This window comes from Balaenoptera musculus, chromosome 5, assembly GCF_009873245.2.
Source record: "Balaenoptera musculus isolate JJ_BM4_2016_0621 chromosome 5, mBalMus1.pri.v3, whole genome shotgun sequence".
Taxonomy (NCBI): Eukaryota; Metazoa; Chordata; class Mammalia; order Artiodactyla; family Balaenopteridae; genus Balaenoptera; species Balaenoptera musculus.
In genome coordinates, this window is record NC_045789.1 from 22,600,437 (window position 1) to 22,616,586 (window position 16,150).

Consider the following 16,150-nt stretch of genomic DNA (forward strand, 5'->3'; position numbering starts at 1 on the left):
CCTGCACCCGGCTCTGGCCGGACAGCACCAGCTCACCCAGGCCGAGGGCAGCTTAAGCAGCAGTCTGTTTCTCCAGGGTCTAGGACACCGTGACCAGTCAGCAAACTTCCACTCAGCAGAGGGGGCTCAGAATATGGTGCTGTGAGTCGACCCGGTGGACCCCCTTCCCTGGGCCTGCCCGGTCCCACCCCTGCGTGCCGCGGCGCCCTTTCATCCAGCCCAGGCGTCCCGGCGGGATGCCGAGAGGCCCCCTGCGGGCTCGAGCCCGGGCGGAGCGTAGGCCCCCTCCCGCCAGGCCCCGCCGCACCTCCGGTTCCCGCTGGAAGATGACGACCCGGCCACCCTTGTCGCCGGTGGCCAGCAGCTCCCCGGTGTGGTTGAACTCGACGGTAGAGATGATATCGGCTGTGGTGGAACAGAGACAGGAGGATGTGGCTCATTAGGACCCAGCGCTGTGCAGGTGGGTAGAGCTGCTCCCGCCCAGCCCCGGGGCGCCGGTCGGACAGCAGGAGCGCTGACCAGGGGGGCCCCGCCCCTCCCCGCTGCCCGTGGGACAGAGACCCGTTTGCGGGTGTCTTTCCTTCCTTCCTGCTCCCCTTCCTCCCGAAGCAGTCTGGGGGTTTCCACTCACTAGCCCAGCTCTGGGGGCCACAGAGACCAACTGTACCCCTCCCTGCCTCCACTGAGCACCCTCGTAACCTTCACATTCCTGGCCTGGACCCTGTAGGCACCAAAAGCTCCGGTCAGGCTTCAGCACAATGGATCTACTTTCAAACAAACCACAGATCTGACTACTCCTCCCGGCAGCCCCAGGCAGGTTCTCAGCTGGCCCCTTGGCTGGCACCCCCACACTGTGTTCTCCTTCCAGCCGCCAGGATGATGGTTCACCCCTCCCCCACCCCGACTCATGGGGTATTTCTGCTCAGACCCCCTCCTCTGCATCCTTCTCTGCCTCAAATGAAGGCAGTTCCATCCTCCCGCTGGCTCGGGCCCGAGCCTTTGAGTCACCCTGACTCTCCCCTCTCTCTCTCACCCTCCACATCCAGTCCTATTGTCTCAGCCTTCAAGATACATCCAGATTCCATCACTTCTCCCGCCTCTCGCCTGGATGACTGCAACGGTCTCCCATCCGATCCCCTCCATTTCTCCTGGCCCAGACACAAGCTGGCCTCCACAGAGCAGCCAGAGGGAGCTTTCTCGGACCCTTCTAGACGCTCCCCACCGACAGAGGAAAAGCGAAGGTCATCAGAGTATCTAAAGCCTTGAGTGACCTGTGGCCCCCCGAGGCAGGCCACATCAGGAGCCCAAATCTTCACCCTGTCCCGCACTTGCCCCTGGCACTTGGCATTGCCTCCCACCCTGGGCCGGGTACCGTGCCCTGTGATTGGCTTTGGCCTGCGGGACGCTGGCAGACAAGCCGCCATCCTGTGCTTCTGCCGCTGCCCCGGAGGAGGACCTGCCCAGGCCCGCAGCAAAGCCGCCCAGCTGAGCTGCCTGCTCACCCAGCCCAACCGAGCCTACATCAGCGGGGCTGGCAGATGCGTGACAAAAAATGTTAGCGTTGAATGCGCCGTGTTTTAACTCAATGAAAGGTAGCGCACCCCTACCCCAATTCCTACTACTCTCAGCCTTGCTCTCCCACTCCGACTCAGGCTCCTTGCTGATTCTCAAAATACCAGCTACCTTTTGTCTCAAGAACTGCTCTCTCAGCCTCGAGTGGTTTTCCCAGTCCTAATTCCTATTCCATACATGTCTTTTCCTTTTCCAATCACGTGCCTTCAGAGGCAGCTCCTGACCCGCACTGGCCTCTGAGCCACAGGTAAATGGCAGCTCTGACGGCGAAAGGAAAGAGGACAGAGGGAAGGTGCTTCAGAGGCAGGATAATGGGCTGGACGTACTCACTGATCAGGACAAGAGCACGTTTCGTTAAACTTAAAAATAAAGGGAATAAAAAACAAGGGGAGCCGCTCTTTGGGATCACGGAGATGCTCGCTGAGTTTGGAATTGGCCCGGCTGCCTGACACTTGTCCCTGTGTGGGCAGCCTGCCTGGCCCAGGGACACCGGAGGGCCACGGCCGGAGCCACAGCCCGGCAGGGCCGGGTTCCTGCACGTGGCTCTGGTTCTTGCTGTTTCATGTCAGCACGCCCTTAGGGGGAAAGAGCAGGATATAAAACTGTATGTAAAATGTTTTTAATTATATAGACCAGTGATCACAGCCATGTTAAACAGCAAACAAACTGGGCAGAGGGAAAACAAGCTGGAAGAGACTTTTCTACCACGTTAAACAGAGATTGCTTTAGGGCGGTTGAAAGAAAATATTTTTTTCCTTCTCTTTCTATGTTTCCATGTTTTCTAGATCTTCTGTAATGAATGCATATTTCTTAATAGCTTTATTGAGGTGTAATTGATATACACAAAAGTGCACATTTTTAATGTATGCAATTTAATGACTTTGGACATATGCATAGTATATATTATTTTTATGATGGAAAAATAACAATGCTATTAAATTAAAATGCCAATGTAATCACTGGTATCCAGAGCAAATGTGGTCCATAAATGCTGGGCAGCTACCACAGTAACAGACAATAACATCTGCAGGCAATTTACAATTTATGTGTCAGTTTTATATCCGCTGCCTCCTTTGAACCTCATGCCAGCCCCTGAGGGAGACATGACTTATCATTTCCATTGGCAACTGAGGAGATGGATGGAGGCCCATGCACAGTGACAACCGCCTGAGCTGTTCATGGACCAATCTGAAGTCCTGGGTTGGAGTCCTGGCTTCAACGCCTGGGCTATGTGACCTTGGGTGGGCTATATCACTTCTCTCAGTGTTGTCACCTGTAGCATGCCTATAGTAGAGTCTTCCCGTGATTAGAAACTCAAGAGAAATGTTGGAGGTGAGAGGGTTTGGGAGGGTTGAAGGACCGTAACACCAAGGAATGATGAATGACCAAAATTTACCAGACAGAAAGTCGAAGCTTTTTCTCACCTTTGCTTCTGGCCTCCACAGAAGTGGCAGCTGCCAGCTCAGAAATGTGCCAGATAAATCTGAGATTCAACCTCACTGTACAGGTTTGGGAGTCCTGACCATCAGCCCCTCCAGTCCCCTTCTGCAAACTTTTACAGAGCAACTACAAACCTCAGGCCGGGGCACTGCTTCCTCCATCCCAGGAAGGGGCTGGTGGATATCTAACATCCATTCATTGTTACCGTAAGTGTCTTCTACAGCTTGCCTTAGGAAAAGTTACCTCCCCTGAGAGCTGGAAGTTGTCATCAGTAAAATCATGCAATTGGAAAGTCCATGCTCTCATTTTGGAATGTTTGACACATCTCCAGCCTCAATACCACCTCCCCCAGGAAGGCTTCCTGGAGAGCCCTCCTGCCCCCTGGTACAGTAGTCTCTCCTACAACTGTGGTCTCATGCCCACTATGTGTCCCTCATTAGATGTCAGGCCCTGCAGGGGAGACAGCAATTGGAAGAAGAGGCAGCACTGGGTGAGCTTCTTATTTTCATGGCTTTTATTTAGCCTGAGGACAGGTCCCAGTCTGTGCCACGTGGCTACTGAAACTCAGATAGAAAGTCATACTTTTAGGCTCTATAAACCAGAAGACCGAATCTGGGGAAATCCTAGTAGCTGGAAAATGAGGTATTTAATCCTCGAAATGGGGTCTAAAGAGCAGTCCCCAAATGCAACACATAAACTCTGCCCCAACCTTTAGCTGGCTGCAAACTGCACACGTACACACGATAGACTCCAGGCAGAGCTGCTCAGGCTAAAAGACATGAACCAGGATTTGCGCTGGGACAGAGTTCGAAGTTGAGTTCAACCAAGTTAACTGCTTACAAATGCAAAACAAAACCAAAACACTCTTTGGAGGGACATACTAAACATCTAGAGTCTCTACGGTATTGTCATTCTCAACACCCAGGATATTCTCCAAAATTATACGAAGATATACAAAGAAATAGGAAAATATCACTCATACTGAATAAAAAGACAATCAAGGAAAGAGACCCTGAAGTTCCCTGGATACTGGGATTAGCAAATGAAGATTTTTAAAGTAGCTACTATAACTATGTCCAAGGATATAAAGGAAAATTTGCTCTCACTGCATGAAAAAAAGGAAATTTCAACAGAGAAATAGAAACTATTTTAGAAATAGCTAAATGGACAATCTATAACTGAAAAATACCACATATGAAAATCACTGAATTGCTTGACAGGAAATTTGAGATGACAGAAGAAAGAGTTAGTAAACGTGAAGATATATCGATAGAAATTATGCAACCTGAAGAACAGAGAGAAAATAAATTTAAAAATATAAAGCACAGATCCTTGGGGATCTGCTGGAAAATATCAAATGTCTATGTGTACTTGGAGTTCCAGAAGGAAAGGAGAGAATAGAGTAGAAGAAAGACTTGAAATAATGACTGAAAAATGCCCCAATACGGTAAAAGGCTTTAATTTACAAATTTAGGAAGCTCAGCTAACTCCAAGTAGGAAAAATACCAAGAAATCACACCTAACCGTCAAACTGCTGAAAACCAAAACAAAAATGAAATTTTGTAAGCAGGTAGAACAAAAACCACATATTATCTTCTGAGGCACCAAGACTCAGATAACTGCTGATTTCTCATCGGAAATAACAGAGTCCCGAAGGCTTTTAAAGTGATGAAGGAAAATTTAAAAACCTGTAAACCCAGACTTCTGTATCCAGTGGAATTATACTTCAAGGATAAAGGGCAAATAAAGACATTTCAGTGAAAGCTCTCCACGGACCAGTGATTGAATCTCAGGACAAGCCCACTGCCCTATCATCACTCTCTCTTTACAGATAAGGAACTTGGTCGAGAGGTGAGGCACTGGCCCGAAGTCCCATTCAGGGCAGGGCTTTTGCAGTGTATTCCCCTGGCAGGTCCCGGTCCCTGCACCACAGGGCCGAGCTGCCAAACAGCTGATGCCTCAGGCTCAGGGTCACAACTCAGCCACTGGGAGAGGTCCGCCAAGCCCACGTATGACTGGAGGGTGCTCCAAGTCCCCCTGTTGTGGGTGACGACAACCCCATGAAAACCCAAGGTGCCCTTCTACTTGTGAGGTCCCCTTTTCTTTCTGCTGCAGCTCTGGGAGTCCCCAAAATGGCAAGGCAGAGTTGGAAGAGGCAGCTTGGACCACTGGACAAAGAGGCAGCAGTCAAACCCCTGGGACTGGGTATGGCACAGCCCTATCAGTGCAAGCCCAGAGCCAACTGGTTTGGGAGCCAGAAAGCCACACTGTGGTCCAGCATGGGCTCAGGAAGAAGTCAGGGGTGGTGTCCCAAGTGACCAGCCCAGTGACAGGTGCACAGTGAGAGCCAGAGCCAGAGATGGGCAAAGACCATGCCGTGGGTTGAATTGGGTCCCCCCAAGCATATGTGGATTTCCTAACCCCTGGTACCTGTCACTGTGACCTTATTTGGAAATAGGGTCTTTGCAGATGATCAAGTTAAGATGTGGTCATACTGGATTATGTGGGCCCTAAATCAACGACTGGTGTCCTGAGAAGAAGGCCACGTAAAGACACAGGGGCACACGGACACATGGGGGGAAGGCCACGCGACGATGCAGGCAGAGGTTGCAGTGAGGCATCTACAAGCCGAGGGATGTCAAGGATTGCTGACCACCACCAGAAGCTGGAAGAGGCCCGTGACAGATCCTTCCCTGGAGCCTTCAGAGCAAGCACGACCCTGCTGGGTACCTTGACTTCAGACCTGCAGCCTCCAGAACTTCGAGGGAAGAAACCCCTGTTGTCTTACGCCACTGAGAAGTTTGTCACAGCTTCCCCAGCCAACATACAGAGAGAACAGAGCAGAAACGAGAGGCTGTGTGGGCAACGCCCTGGAGACCCAGGCTGCACCCTGGGCTGCGGCTCCTCCTGGTGTCGTGTGGGGACGATCAGCCCTTGGATCTCACAGATGCCCCTTGTGTCTTTCTCATCAAGAGGAAGGTATTCCAGTCCCAGCCTCGGTACATATTAGCTGTGTGACCTCATCCAAATCCCACTCCCTCTGAGCCCTGACTGTCTCACCCATAAAATAGGAACTGTCATCCCCGCCTGGTCACAGTTCTCCTAGGGTTTATGTCAAATTCAGATGATTCCGTGGGCCGGAAATCTCCCTGGAAATTGTGGCAGGGCCCGCAGATTCGAGGAGGAGATTAAGCTGCTCTCATCAGGGAGAGACGCTCATCTCACCATTCATCACTGAAAGTGCTGTTGCCACCGTTAATGATCCATCAGCATCACAGCTCACGGCGGAGTGAGGGCCCTCAGAAAGCCCAGCTTGATCCTTCTGATGGGATTGCTGCATTTAATTAGTATTGTCAGAGGCATCAGGGCTGATGAGGAGGGAGGTGGGAGAGGAAGCAGGTTCTGTCTGCTGCTGAATGGAAGAGCTCGGAGAGAGGAAAGAGGCTCCGTATGCCCAGCGTCAGCCTGGGACGGGACTCTGTGAGCAAGCTTACCCAGCATCTTCTCTGGGTTTGCATGCGAGGAGGGGCCAGGCTGGACCCTGGGGAGAAGGAGCCTGTTCTCAAGGGCTGCTCTGGGTCCAGGGAGATGCACGGGAGGTGACGAGGTGGCCAGGGGAAGTGACCACTTCAGGATGGGGAGAGGTGAGATCCAAGAGGGCCTCCTGGAAACAGTAAAACAGGAATGGGGTCTTGCAGAACAAGGAAAGGTGGCAGACTTACGTTGATGCCCCATCAGCGGCTTCCTGTATCCACCTCTTATACAATGTGATTCCGGGGCTCTTCCCGTCCAGAGACAGAGTCTGTTTGCCCATCCTTGACTCTGCACTGGCCTGTGACTTGCTTTGGCCAACAGAATGCAGAGGAAGTTAGGGGGTGCCGGTCCAAGCCTGGGCCTCAAGAGGCCTTCAGTTTCCGCTCTCTCTGGGACCCCTGCTCTGCCACGGAAACAACCTCAAGCCAGCCTGCCAGAGGACGACGAGAGGCCATGTGGGCGAGCCAGTGCAGCTGAGGCCATGCTAGGCCAGCCCACAGCCAGTGCACCCCCGAACACGGCAGCGAGCCCAGCAGAGATACCTCCTGACCCATAACTACCGTACACACGAGAACGAGCACTGCCAATACACGAGGAGACGCCCAGTCAACTTAAAGACTAAGGGGCAGAAGCGCATGCTTGTTGTTTGAAGCCGCTGAGCCCTGGGGTCTGTTACGCAGCAGTGGCTGACTGAGACAGAAGGGCTGCTGGGTAGAGCGTGGCCATCCCACCCAGCTCTGCTTTGTAGATCAGCCTTTTTTGGAGGCGGGGAAGTCATTTCAAAGGAAAGACTTTCCTGATCAGAAAAAGCTCTTGACTGTAGCCTAGTTTTTCAGTAGGACTCACACCCACACCCCACCCCATCCCCACCCAACCAAGGTGCCTTGTATACGCTGTGCTCTGACGGCAGCACTGCCGCTTCACGGCTCACCCCGGCAATGCTAATCACTCTTCTGGTCTCAGCTTGTGTTGCTGAAGCCACCTGAGTGCTGTTTCCATTGTACAGGTGAAGAAACTGAGGCACAGAGAGGATTAATAAGTTGCCAAAAGCTGCCCAGCCGGTGTGTGCAGGGCTGGGATTTACTCCTTGAACTTGACCCCCAGGCTGGTGCTTCTCAAGACATTTAAAGGAATCAGAGATGGCTGGGGGGCTTCCCTGGTGGCGCAGTGGTTAAGAATCCGCCTGCCAATGCAGGGGACATGGGTTCGAGCCCTGGTCCGGGAAGATCCCACATGCCGCGGAGCACCTAAGCCCGCGCGCCACAACTACTGAGCCTGCGCTCCAGAGCCTGCGAGCCACAACTCCTGAAGCCCATGCGCCTAGAGCCCGTGCTCCGCAACAAGAGAAGCCACTGCAATGAGAAGCCCGTGCACCGCAACGAAGAGTAGCCCCCGCTCGCCGCAACTAGAGAAAGCCCACGCGCAGCAACGAAGACTCAATGCAGCCAAAAATAAATATAAATAAAATAAATAAATTAAAAAAAAAAGAGAGAGACGGCTGGGGATTGGTGAAGACATTTCCTGGGAGAAAGCAGATGCTGAGGGAGAGTTTCCACTTACACCTTTTGGGGGGAATGGGGGAGGGTGCCACCTTCCCTCCCCAAGCCTAGTGAGACCCTCGCAGAGCTCCGAAGTATGTTTCCTGAAGGTAGGAGACCCCAGCCTGAGACTCGGAGAGTAAAAGGGGTCTAGGGTCTGGACTCTGACCCTGCCGGGGACGTGGAGAGACCAATGGCTTTTATCCACGTGCTTCCCGGGGGCAGGAGAGAGCAGGCTGGCTTATGTCAGCTTAGTCCTGCCTGCTGGCTGCCCAGCGGGCAAAGAGAAAGCTGCAGAGGGAGGCCAGCGTGCCCAGGGGCTGAGGAGGACCACTGGGCATACAGCTCTGACTGCCCAGGTCAAGGGCTCTGCAAGAGGTAGCTTGGCAGGAAATTTCCAGACCACCCAATGCAGGACCCGTGAGAGAAACGGGCAGCTATATCCACCGGCCAGGCCCCCCCAGAGCGGGCAGAGCCACCAGCAGGCCCGCGGCCAGTGGTGAGCAAGAAGCTGCAGGACCCCTTCCCCACTGTCGGCCTCCAGCACAAACAGGCCCTGCTGTGGAGGTGCAGAAGGAGAGAGGCCACGTCGGGTTCGGAGTCTGGACCGCTAGCTGGGACCAGACACTCAGCGCTGGATGGGGGCCACTTAGCTCTCCGAGGGTGATGGGAAAGGCGTGGACCTGCCTGAGTCCCCGATCCCCGAGCAGGTCTGGTGAGAAGTTCCCTCCTGCAGCCTCAACTCGGTGGAGGGTGAGGGCAGCTCCTGGGCCGGGGTCAGAGGCGGGGTGGGGACAGCTGGGATGCCGTGGCCGGGCCAAAGCAAGTCTCCCTGGACAGTGCCTGGGTCACCTGGATGGAGGGAGATGTGAAGGGGCTGGTGGGAGGTTTGGGAGGGTTTGTGTGGGGCAGGTAGCAACCTCCACCTCCCACCCATGCACCCCGGAGGCCCAAGACCCCGGCTCTGCCTGTGAGGGGCCGGAGGGGGCCACGCCGCCCCTTGGAATCACACAGGAGCCAGGGTCCCAGCTCACGGATGGGACATCCACCCTGCACCCGAGATCTAGTCCCTGTTCCACCTCTTTCTGACGGGTGACTCGGGGCAGGTCACCTCCTCTTTTTCTGAGGACGAGAGGCAATGGGAACAGAGACCAAGAACCTGAGGGCCAAGCACTGTGCTGGGAACTTGCCCACGGTGCCTCATCTCATCCTCTCCATGTCCCACAGGGCCATCTGGGTGAGTTCTGGATCCAACAGCACCCCATCAAGCTAGCTTTTTAAAAGGAAAGTGCACCCAAACAGGAGACCCAGTGGATGACAAGTTATGTAAACACTTAAACTGGGCCTCGTACTGATTAATCTTAAAGGCTGAAAAAAACAACTCAGCTATCCCGGCACCTGCTCCAAGAGCTCCAGGAGAAATGGAATGTTGGAAACTTGAATTATGGTTCCCATAATATATATATGTATATATGTATATATATATATAAAATATAGTCAGTCAGCCAGAGCTGAGGACGCTTGGGAATATTTGGCTCAAATAATGACCTTTGGGGAGAGGGGTAGCAGAGGGAAGCCTGGGTACAGAACAGCCAGAGGGTCTGTGGCTGGTTGAAGTTAAGTCCTTAAAGTGTAGTTACTCCATGGTTCTGGCACTGCCTGGTAAGGGGGAAGATCTGTGTTCAGATCTCACTCTTACTAGCCGCATGACCTTGGACAAGGCACTTCACCTCTCTGAATCGATTTGATCGTCTGTGAAACAGAGATGGTCATGCACACCTTCCAAGGCTGCTGGAAGGTTTACCCACATATCACCTAGCATGTGGCAGGCACTCAGTAAATCTGCTCACTGTCGATTTATTATTCAAAAGAGTATTAATGGGGAGTTGTGGTTTAAGTTATAGTTTAAAGGGAAAATGTTGGCTAGAGTGTGATGTTTTTAATGTGGACTTTGGATAAAAGACTCAAAAAGCAGAAAAGTACAGTTTCTGTGTGAGATGATGAAAAAGTTTTGGAAATGGATAGTGGTGACGGTTGCACAGCATTGTGACTATAATTAATGCCACTGAATTGTACACCTAAAAATAAAGTGGTAAATTCTATCTTATGTATATTTTATCACAATAAGAAGTTTAACTTAAAAAATTAATTGAGGACCTACTGTATCCCAAGCACTGTTGCAAATGCTGGGAACTAAGCAGTGTACACACCCCACAAGAAGCTCACACTGTAGTGGAGAAAACAGACAATAAGCAAATTTTCCTATATATATGACTTTTCTGGGAAGGAGATAAGAGGTAAGATAAAAGCTAAAGTATGATAAGGGATGGGAGGGTTGGAGGTGCTGTTTTAGCTAGGGAGGTCAGGGGAGACTTCCTGGAGGAGGGGCATTTGAGCAGAGATCTGAAGGAAGCAAGAGAGGAAGCCACACAGATATCTGGGGGGACAGCACATGCAAAGGCCCTGAGGTAGGAGAGAGATTGGTCTGTTGCAGTTCAGCAAGGAGGGCAGGGTGTGATGGTGACAGGGGCAGGACATGAGCTCAGAGAGGTGGGCTGCGCCAGGTCCCCGGACCTTGCAAAGAAGGACTTAGGATTTTATTTAAGTGAAAGAGGAACCACAGAGCATTTTGAGCTGGGAAGTCGTGATCCAACTTGTGTTTAACGACACTCCTATCCTCATGTGTATCCCTCGCTAACATAGATGGGCTCTTCCCTTCTGTGCCCTGTCCAGGGCCTGGCACATGGGCAGCTGTTGGAAAGGGTTTGTTAAGTAAACACCAGAGAAGCAGATGCTCACCAGGCAGGTGGGGGATGGCAGGGGCCTCTGTGTCATCCCTGCCACTCACTTGCCTAACGCAGTTCCTCTCTCTGGGCCTCACTCTGGTTCCTCGTCTATTAAGAAAGGCGTTGGCAACATGATGGTTTTATTGTCGTTGCTTTTATTTTACCATTTAAAAAATTGAGATGCAATTCAGGTAACATAAAATTCACCATTTCAAAATGTATACTTGGGACTTCCCTGGTGGCGCAGTGGTTGAGAATCTGCCTGCCAATGCAGGGGACGCGGGTTCGAGCCCTGGTCTGGGAAGATCCCACATGCCGTGGAGCAACTAGGCCCATGAGCCACAATTACTGAGCCTGCGCGTCTGGAGCCTGTGCTCCGCAACAAGAGAGGCCGCGATAGTGAGAGGCCCACGCACCGCGATGAAGAGTGGCCCCCACTTGCCGCAACTAGAGAAAACCCTCGCACAGAAACGAAGACCCAACACAGCCATAAATAAATAAATAAAATTTAAAAAAAAAAAGTATACTTAAGGGGTTTTTAGTATATTCACTGTGTTATGCACCCATCATCACTATCTATTCCAGAACATTCCCAGCACCCCACACAGGAACCCCATACCTTTTAGCAGCAGTCATTCCCCATCCCCTCCTCCCCCCAGCCTCTGGCAAACACTCATCTGCTTTCTGTCCTTAAGGACATTTCACATAAATGGAACCATACAGTGTGTGGCCTTTTGTGTCTGGCTTCTTTCACTCAGCATCATGTTTCCAAGGTCTACCCATGTTGCAGCGTGAACCAGGACTTCAGTCCTTTTCATGGCTGAATAATGTTCCATTGTGATCATGATGGTTTTGAAGGCAGGCCCCAGAAGAGGGCTTGAAGGGGGTTGGGCGCCTATGAATGGCCCTGTGTCCCCAGAACCCTGACCCATGGTTGCTCCCAGCTCTGCAGGCTGAGGGGTTGCTGCAGGAGCCAGAGTAAGGGTGGGACAGCGCTGTCCCTACAGTGGGTGCTCCAGGAGGCTCAGGGTGCAAGGGAGGCCATGGACTGTGGCTGCCAGCTCCTCCCCGCCAGCCCAGACGGGCCCCTGCTAAGTAGATGTTGGCCTGACTGGCGCAGAGGCAGATGGGCTTGGCAGGGGTGCAGGGCAGCTGTGGATTGGCCTGTGGTCAGCAAGACCCTGTCAGCCTGCTGGGTTTGACGCTAGGCCAGGTTGGATTGTGCTCACAGCAGGGATGACTCCCCAGATCAGACTGCAGCATGGCCCTCCAGGCCCCTCAAAGCAGCCAGGTGGCCTGAGGCCAGCAGCTGGCCTTGGGACAGGGTCAAGGTGAAAGGGACAGAGAGAAGACCACCTGCTCCTAGCCTGCTTGCTTGCAGCACAAGCTCCTGAAAGCCCCACAGCACAATTGCCTCGGCTTCTCTCCTAAAGATGAAGATTCCCAGGGCCCTGCTCAGACCCACGGATCAGAATTGCTGGCACCTGGAATCTGCATTTTGATGGGTTCTTCAGTGATGCACTGAGGTTTGAGAGCCACTGGTAAAGTGCTAAGAGGTTTGGGAGTGAGAGCACTCGCTTTAGTGGGGCTGCCTGATTCTCAGCGAGTTACAGACATTCTCTGAGCCTCAGTTTTCTGATCTCTAAAATGGGTATAATACTATCATCTCAGGGTTGATTGGGAGGATTTAATGAGGCAACAAGAAGCTGCTCAAAAATCACTAGCTGCAATTAGTAGTATATTATTATTACACATGCAAACCAAATCAGAGAACTGTCTGGATTTTAAAAGAAAGTGGGGCGGGGAAGAATTAATAAATGAGAGAGAGAAAGAGAGAGGTTTAAGATATGGAGAATTTGCTGTTGGGGGGAACCTGGCTCTGAATCCCACCCAGTTCTGGCTGTCATTTCATCCTTCAGTTTTCCGGTTTGTGCAGTGGTGATGGTAAGAGCCGCCCGTGCTGGAGGGCTCTGCAAACTGTAATCTGCTGTCCCGTGCCAGGGCGGGGAACCCAACGTGAGGAGGAGGATGGAGGCCTGATGCTGATCTAGACTGACTGCTTGAGTCTGGGCCGGGCCAGCTGGCCGGGGCCGGCTTCTGCCCTCCCAGTGCCTGGCTCCGGTCTTCCCAGTGCCTGGCTCCCGAGGGCCCCGTCCTTTCTGTATCAGCTCCTCAGGCCCCAGCCGGCAGGCGGGCAAGAGGGGCCAAATGCCACTGTGACAAGAACACCCTTCAGGCTCCATCACATCAGTGCGTCCATCTGTCCCCTCGCCAGGCCCGTGTCTGCGCCAGGTAGGCGGACAGGGCTCAGGCGCTGAGCTGGGTGCTGAGGTCATGCTTGGCAGAGCCGGCCAGGTCCTCTGTCTGCCTCTCCTGCCTCTGCCCTGGCCTGGGCCATCGTCACTCCTCTCCTGGACAACTGCGGCCGCCTCCCCTTTGGGTTTCCTGCCTTCATCCTGGCCTAGGCCACCCGGTGACCAGAGGGACGTTGCTGAAACTGAAAACTCATCGTACCCCAACCCTCCCTAGAGCCCTAGGTGGCTCCCCGTGGCCCTCGCCAGCCCTCTGTCTCTCCACTCCCAACACGACCCTCACCCTTTAGGCACCCCAGCGGGGCCATTTATTTATTCGAGAAGTATTTACTGAGCCCTAATGCTAGGCGGCGGGAACTGAGAGGTGGCCTAATGGGCACCTCGCAGCCCCTCCCACGACCACCAGTCTGTCCCGTGTCCTCGGGGAGAGGACCAGCCTGCTCTTCCTCCCACTTCCTATTTTTTAAAAAAAATTTTTGTTTTAATTGAAATAGAGTTGATTTACAATGTCGTGTTAGTTTCAGGTGTACAACAAAGTGATTCAGTTATACATATATAAAAAATTATATATATATTTTATATTGAGTATAGCACTCTGTGCTACACAGTAGGACCTTATTGTTTACCTATTTTATATATAGTAGTGTGTATCTGTTAATCCCATACTCCTCATTTATCCCCCTCCACTTTGGTAACCATAAGTTTGTTTTCTATGTCTGTGAGTCTCTTTCTTGTTTTGTAAGTAAGTTCATTTGTATCATTTTTTAGCTTCCACATGTAAGTGATATCATATGATACTTGTCTTTCTCTGTCTGATTTACTTCTCTTAGTATGATCATCTCTAGGTCCATCCATGTTGCGGCACACCTCCCCCTTCCTCTTGAAAGACCCCGTGTCCCAGCCTCCGGGTTGACAGTCTGGTAGAGGGTGACAGTCCGTCCTGTTAAGGTGTGGCTGAGGCACCCCCCTGAGAGGGGCTGAAACAGCCTGGGATGGGCTTGGCAGGCACATGGGCAGGGGCGCTCCAGCTCTGCACTGGCTGCAGACCATTGTGAGCTCAACCTCTGGAGGCTTGGTTTCCTCACCTGTAAAATGGGCACGAGGGTGCATCTGAAATGAGATGCTGTGGGTGGAGGCTCAGCATGGAACTCAGCACACAGCAGGCCCACTTGTTTTGGTGCTGTCATGTCCAAGGGACCCACTTTGCTGGTGGGAGCTCCTTAGGCCACCAGGCTCGCTGCCTAGCTGCCTGGCAGGAAGAGTCCCAGCTTTCCTGCGGCTCCCTTCTCCAGCCTCGAGGCCGTTAGCACAGCCGCTCCGCTTGGATCACCGGGCAGTGGACAAGGAGTGGCTTTGGAGGTGTTCCCGTCCTGGTGACACATTGACCGCCTGGTGGGAGCTGGGTCCTGGGGGGGGTCACATTCACTGGGCACCAGCTAGGACCCTCACCCACCGTGTGCCTTAGCCCGCGGCAGACCGAGGAGTTTGTGGCATTCTGCCGTTTCCGCGTGGGGAAACCGAGGCTCTGAGGGTTGAACTTGTCCTCCTGCTGGGAACAGGTGGCTTCTCTGCACCAGGTGGACCCCAGGGCCTGTGCTCCTAACACGGTGAAGTGGGTCAGGCCGGCCCCGGGGGCCTTCACCACGTGCACCTCCGCGGGATGTGATGGTGCCATCGCCTCCCAGGCCATGTCTCGTGCCTGGTGCCCTGCACCCGACCACACCAACACCCCTTCCCACCCAGGGATGCCCGCACCCATTATAAAGATGAGCAAACTGAGGCACCCGCAGGCAGGACTTGCGGGCCGGGCAGGTCTGGAGGTCTCCTCTGCCCCGTCTGCTGTGGGTTCTGGGGCTCCCTTCCTGGGCTTTTCCTGGAGACACGAACTCCCAGCATGCTGTTCAGCAGCTGCTGAGTGGACGGCTACTGTCGGCCAGCGTGGTAACCGCCCTTCTACGTGGCTTCACGCTCCCTCTCAAGCACCTCACACCCAGGACCGCAGTTACAGGTTGTGACCCCACTTCCACGTGGCGAAACTAAGGCTCCGGCGTGCTGGTGAACACTGACCGCTGGCTCTGCGGGGGGGGGGGGGGGTGTGGGAGAAAACTGGGAGTCGTGGCTGAGTCTGGGTGCTTCAAGCCACCCATGGTTTAACAACCGGCTCACGAAATTCCTAAAAACTGAACAACCAGCTCACAGAGTTCCTGAGCTGAGATGGCCCCGACACACCCTGGGTGAAGTGAGGCCCCAAGTCCACACTGGCAGAAACACCCTGATTCAGGGCCAGGTCCCAGCCTTCGGCGTCTGAGCGAGACTCTTCCTGCAGCCCCACTGCTGGCACCCCGAGGGCAGCGTGCCCCTGGAAACCCCATGTCTCCGTCAGCAGGACCCTCCCCATCCCTTGCAAGCTCCCACCTGGCCTGCCATCACGGATGCCAGGACCAGACGCCCCCGTACACCACCCACTGCTCCTCCCTAGCTGCGAACAACCATCACCCCCATGGGAAATGCCGGGGCCCAGCTTCAGAAAACAGAAGTTTCCTGCCTGGGAAAAAAAATCCGGGCGATGTTCTCAGTGCTGTGCGAGTCTGAGGCTGTGGGCGCAGAGTGAGGGAACCGGGCCTCGGTGACAGCCGGGTGCCACGTGGGTCTCCTCCCCCTCCACCGAGCTTGCTGGCTTGCGCGGGAGGAGGAGGAGGGGGAGGATATATGGGAGCCAGAGGAGGCGGGCACGGAGCACGGGGGGCCCAGCAGCATCCGATTCCAGCCGCCCCTCCCCTCAATCTGCCCCTCTTGGAGGGAGACCTGTTCCTGCAGCTTCGCGGAGCCCCTGCCCACCCCAGTCTACTCTGCACGAGCCACCGGCCAGGAGGAGGTGCCTGCAGGCCCTAGGTCCTCCCCTCCTCCTTCACCCTCCCCTCTGCCCTCCTAGAAGCATATTAAGCATCTCTGTCTCAACAGCAGGTGC

The 16,150-nt window shown here is 53.7% G+C and overlaps 1 protein-coding gene across 5 annotated transcripts in view; it reads right to left on the reverse strand.

Moving 5' to 3' along the window:
* The window catches only part of PPP2R2C (protein phosphatase 2 regulatory subunit Bgamma), a 165,710-nt gene that overhangs the window by 79,460 nt on the left and 70,100 nt on the right, over positions 1-16,150 (reverse strand). For all 5 annotated transcript variants that reach the window (XR_005019941.1, XR_005019940.1, XR_005019939.1 and 2 more), the window contains exon 2: positions 308-405. Coding sequence is in view for 2 of the 5 variants with exons in the window: in XM_036852380.1 (XP_036708275.1) it covers positions 308-405 (98 nt within the window). In the remaining 3 variants the exon portion in view is untranslated. The remainder of the gene's footprint in view (positions 1-307; positions 406-16,150) is intronic.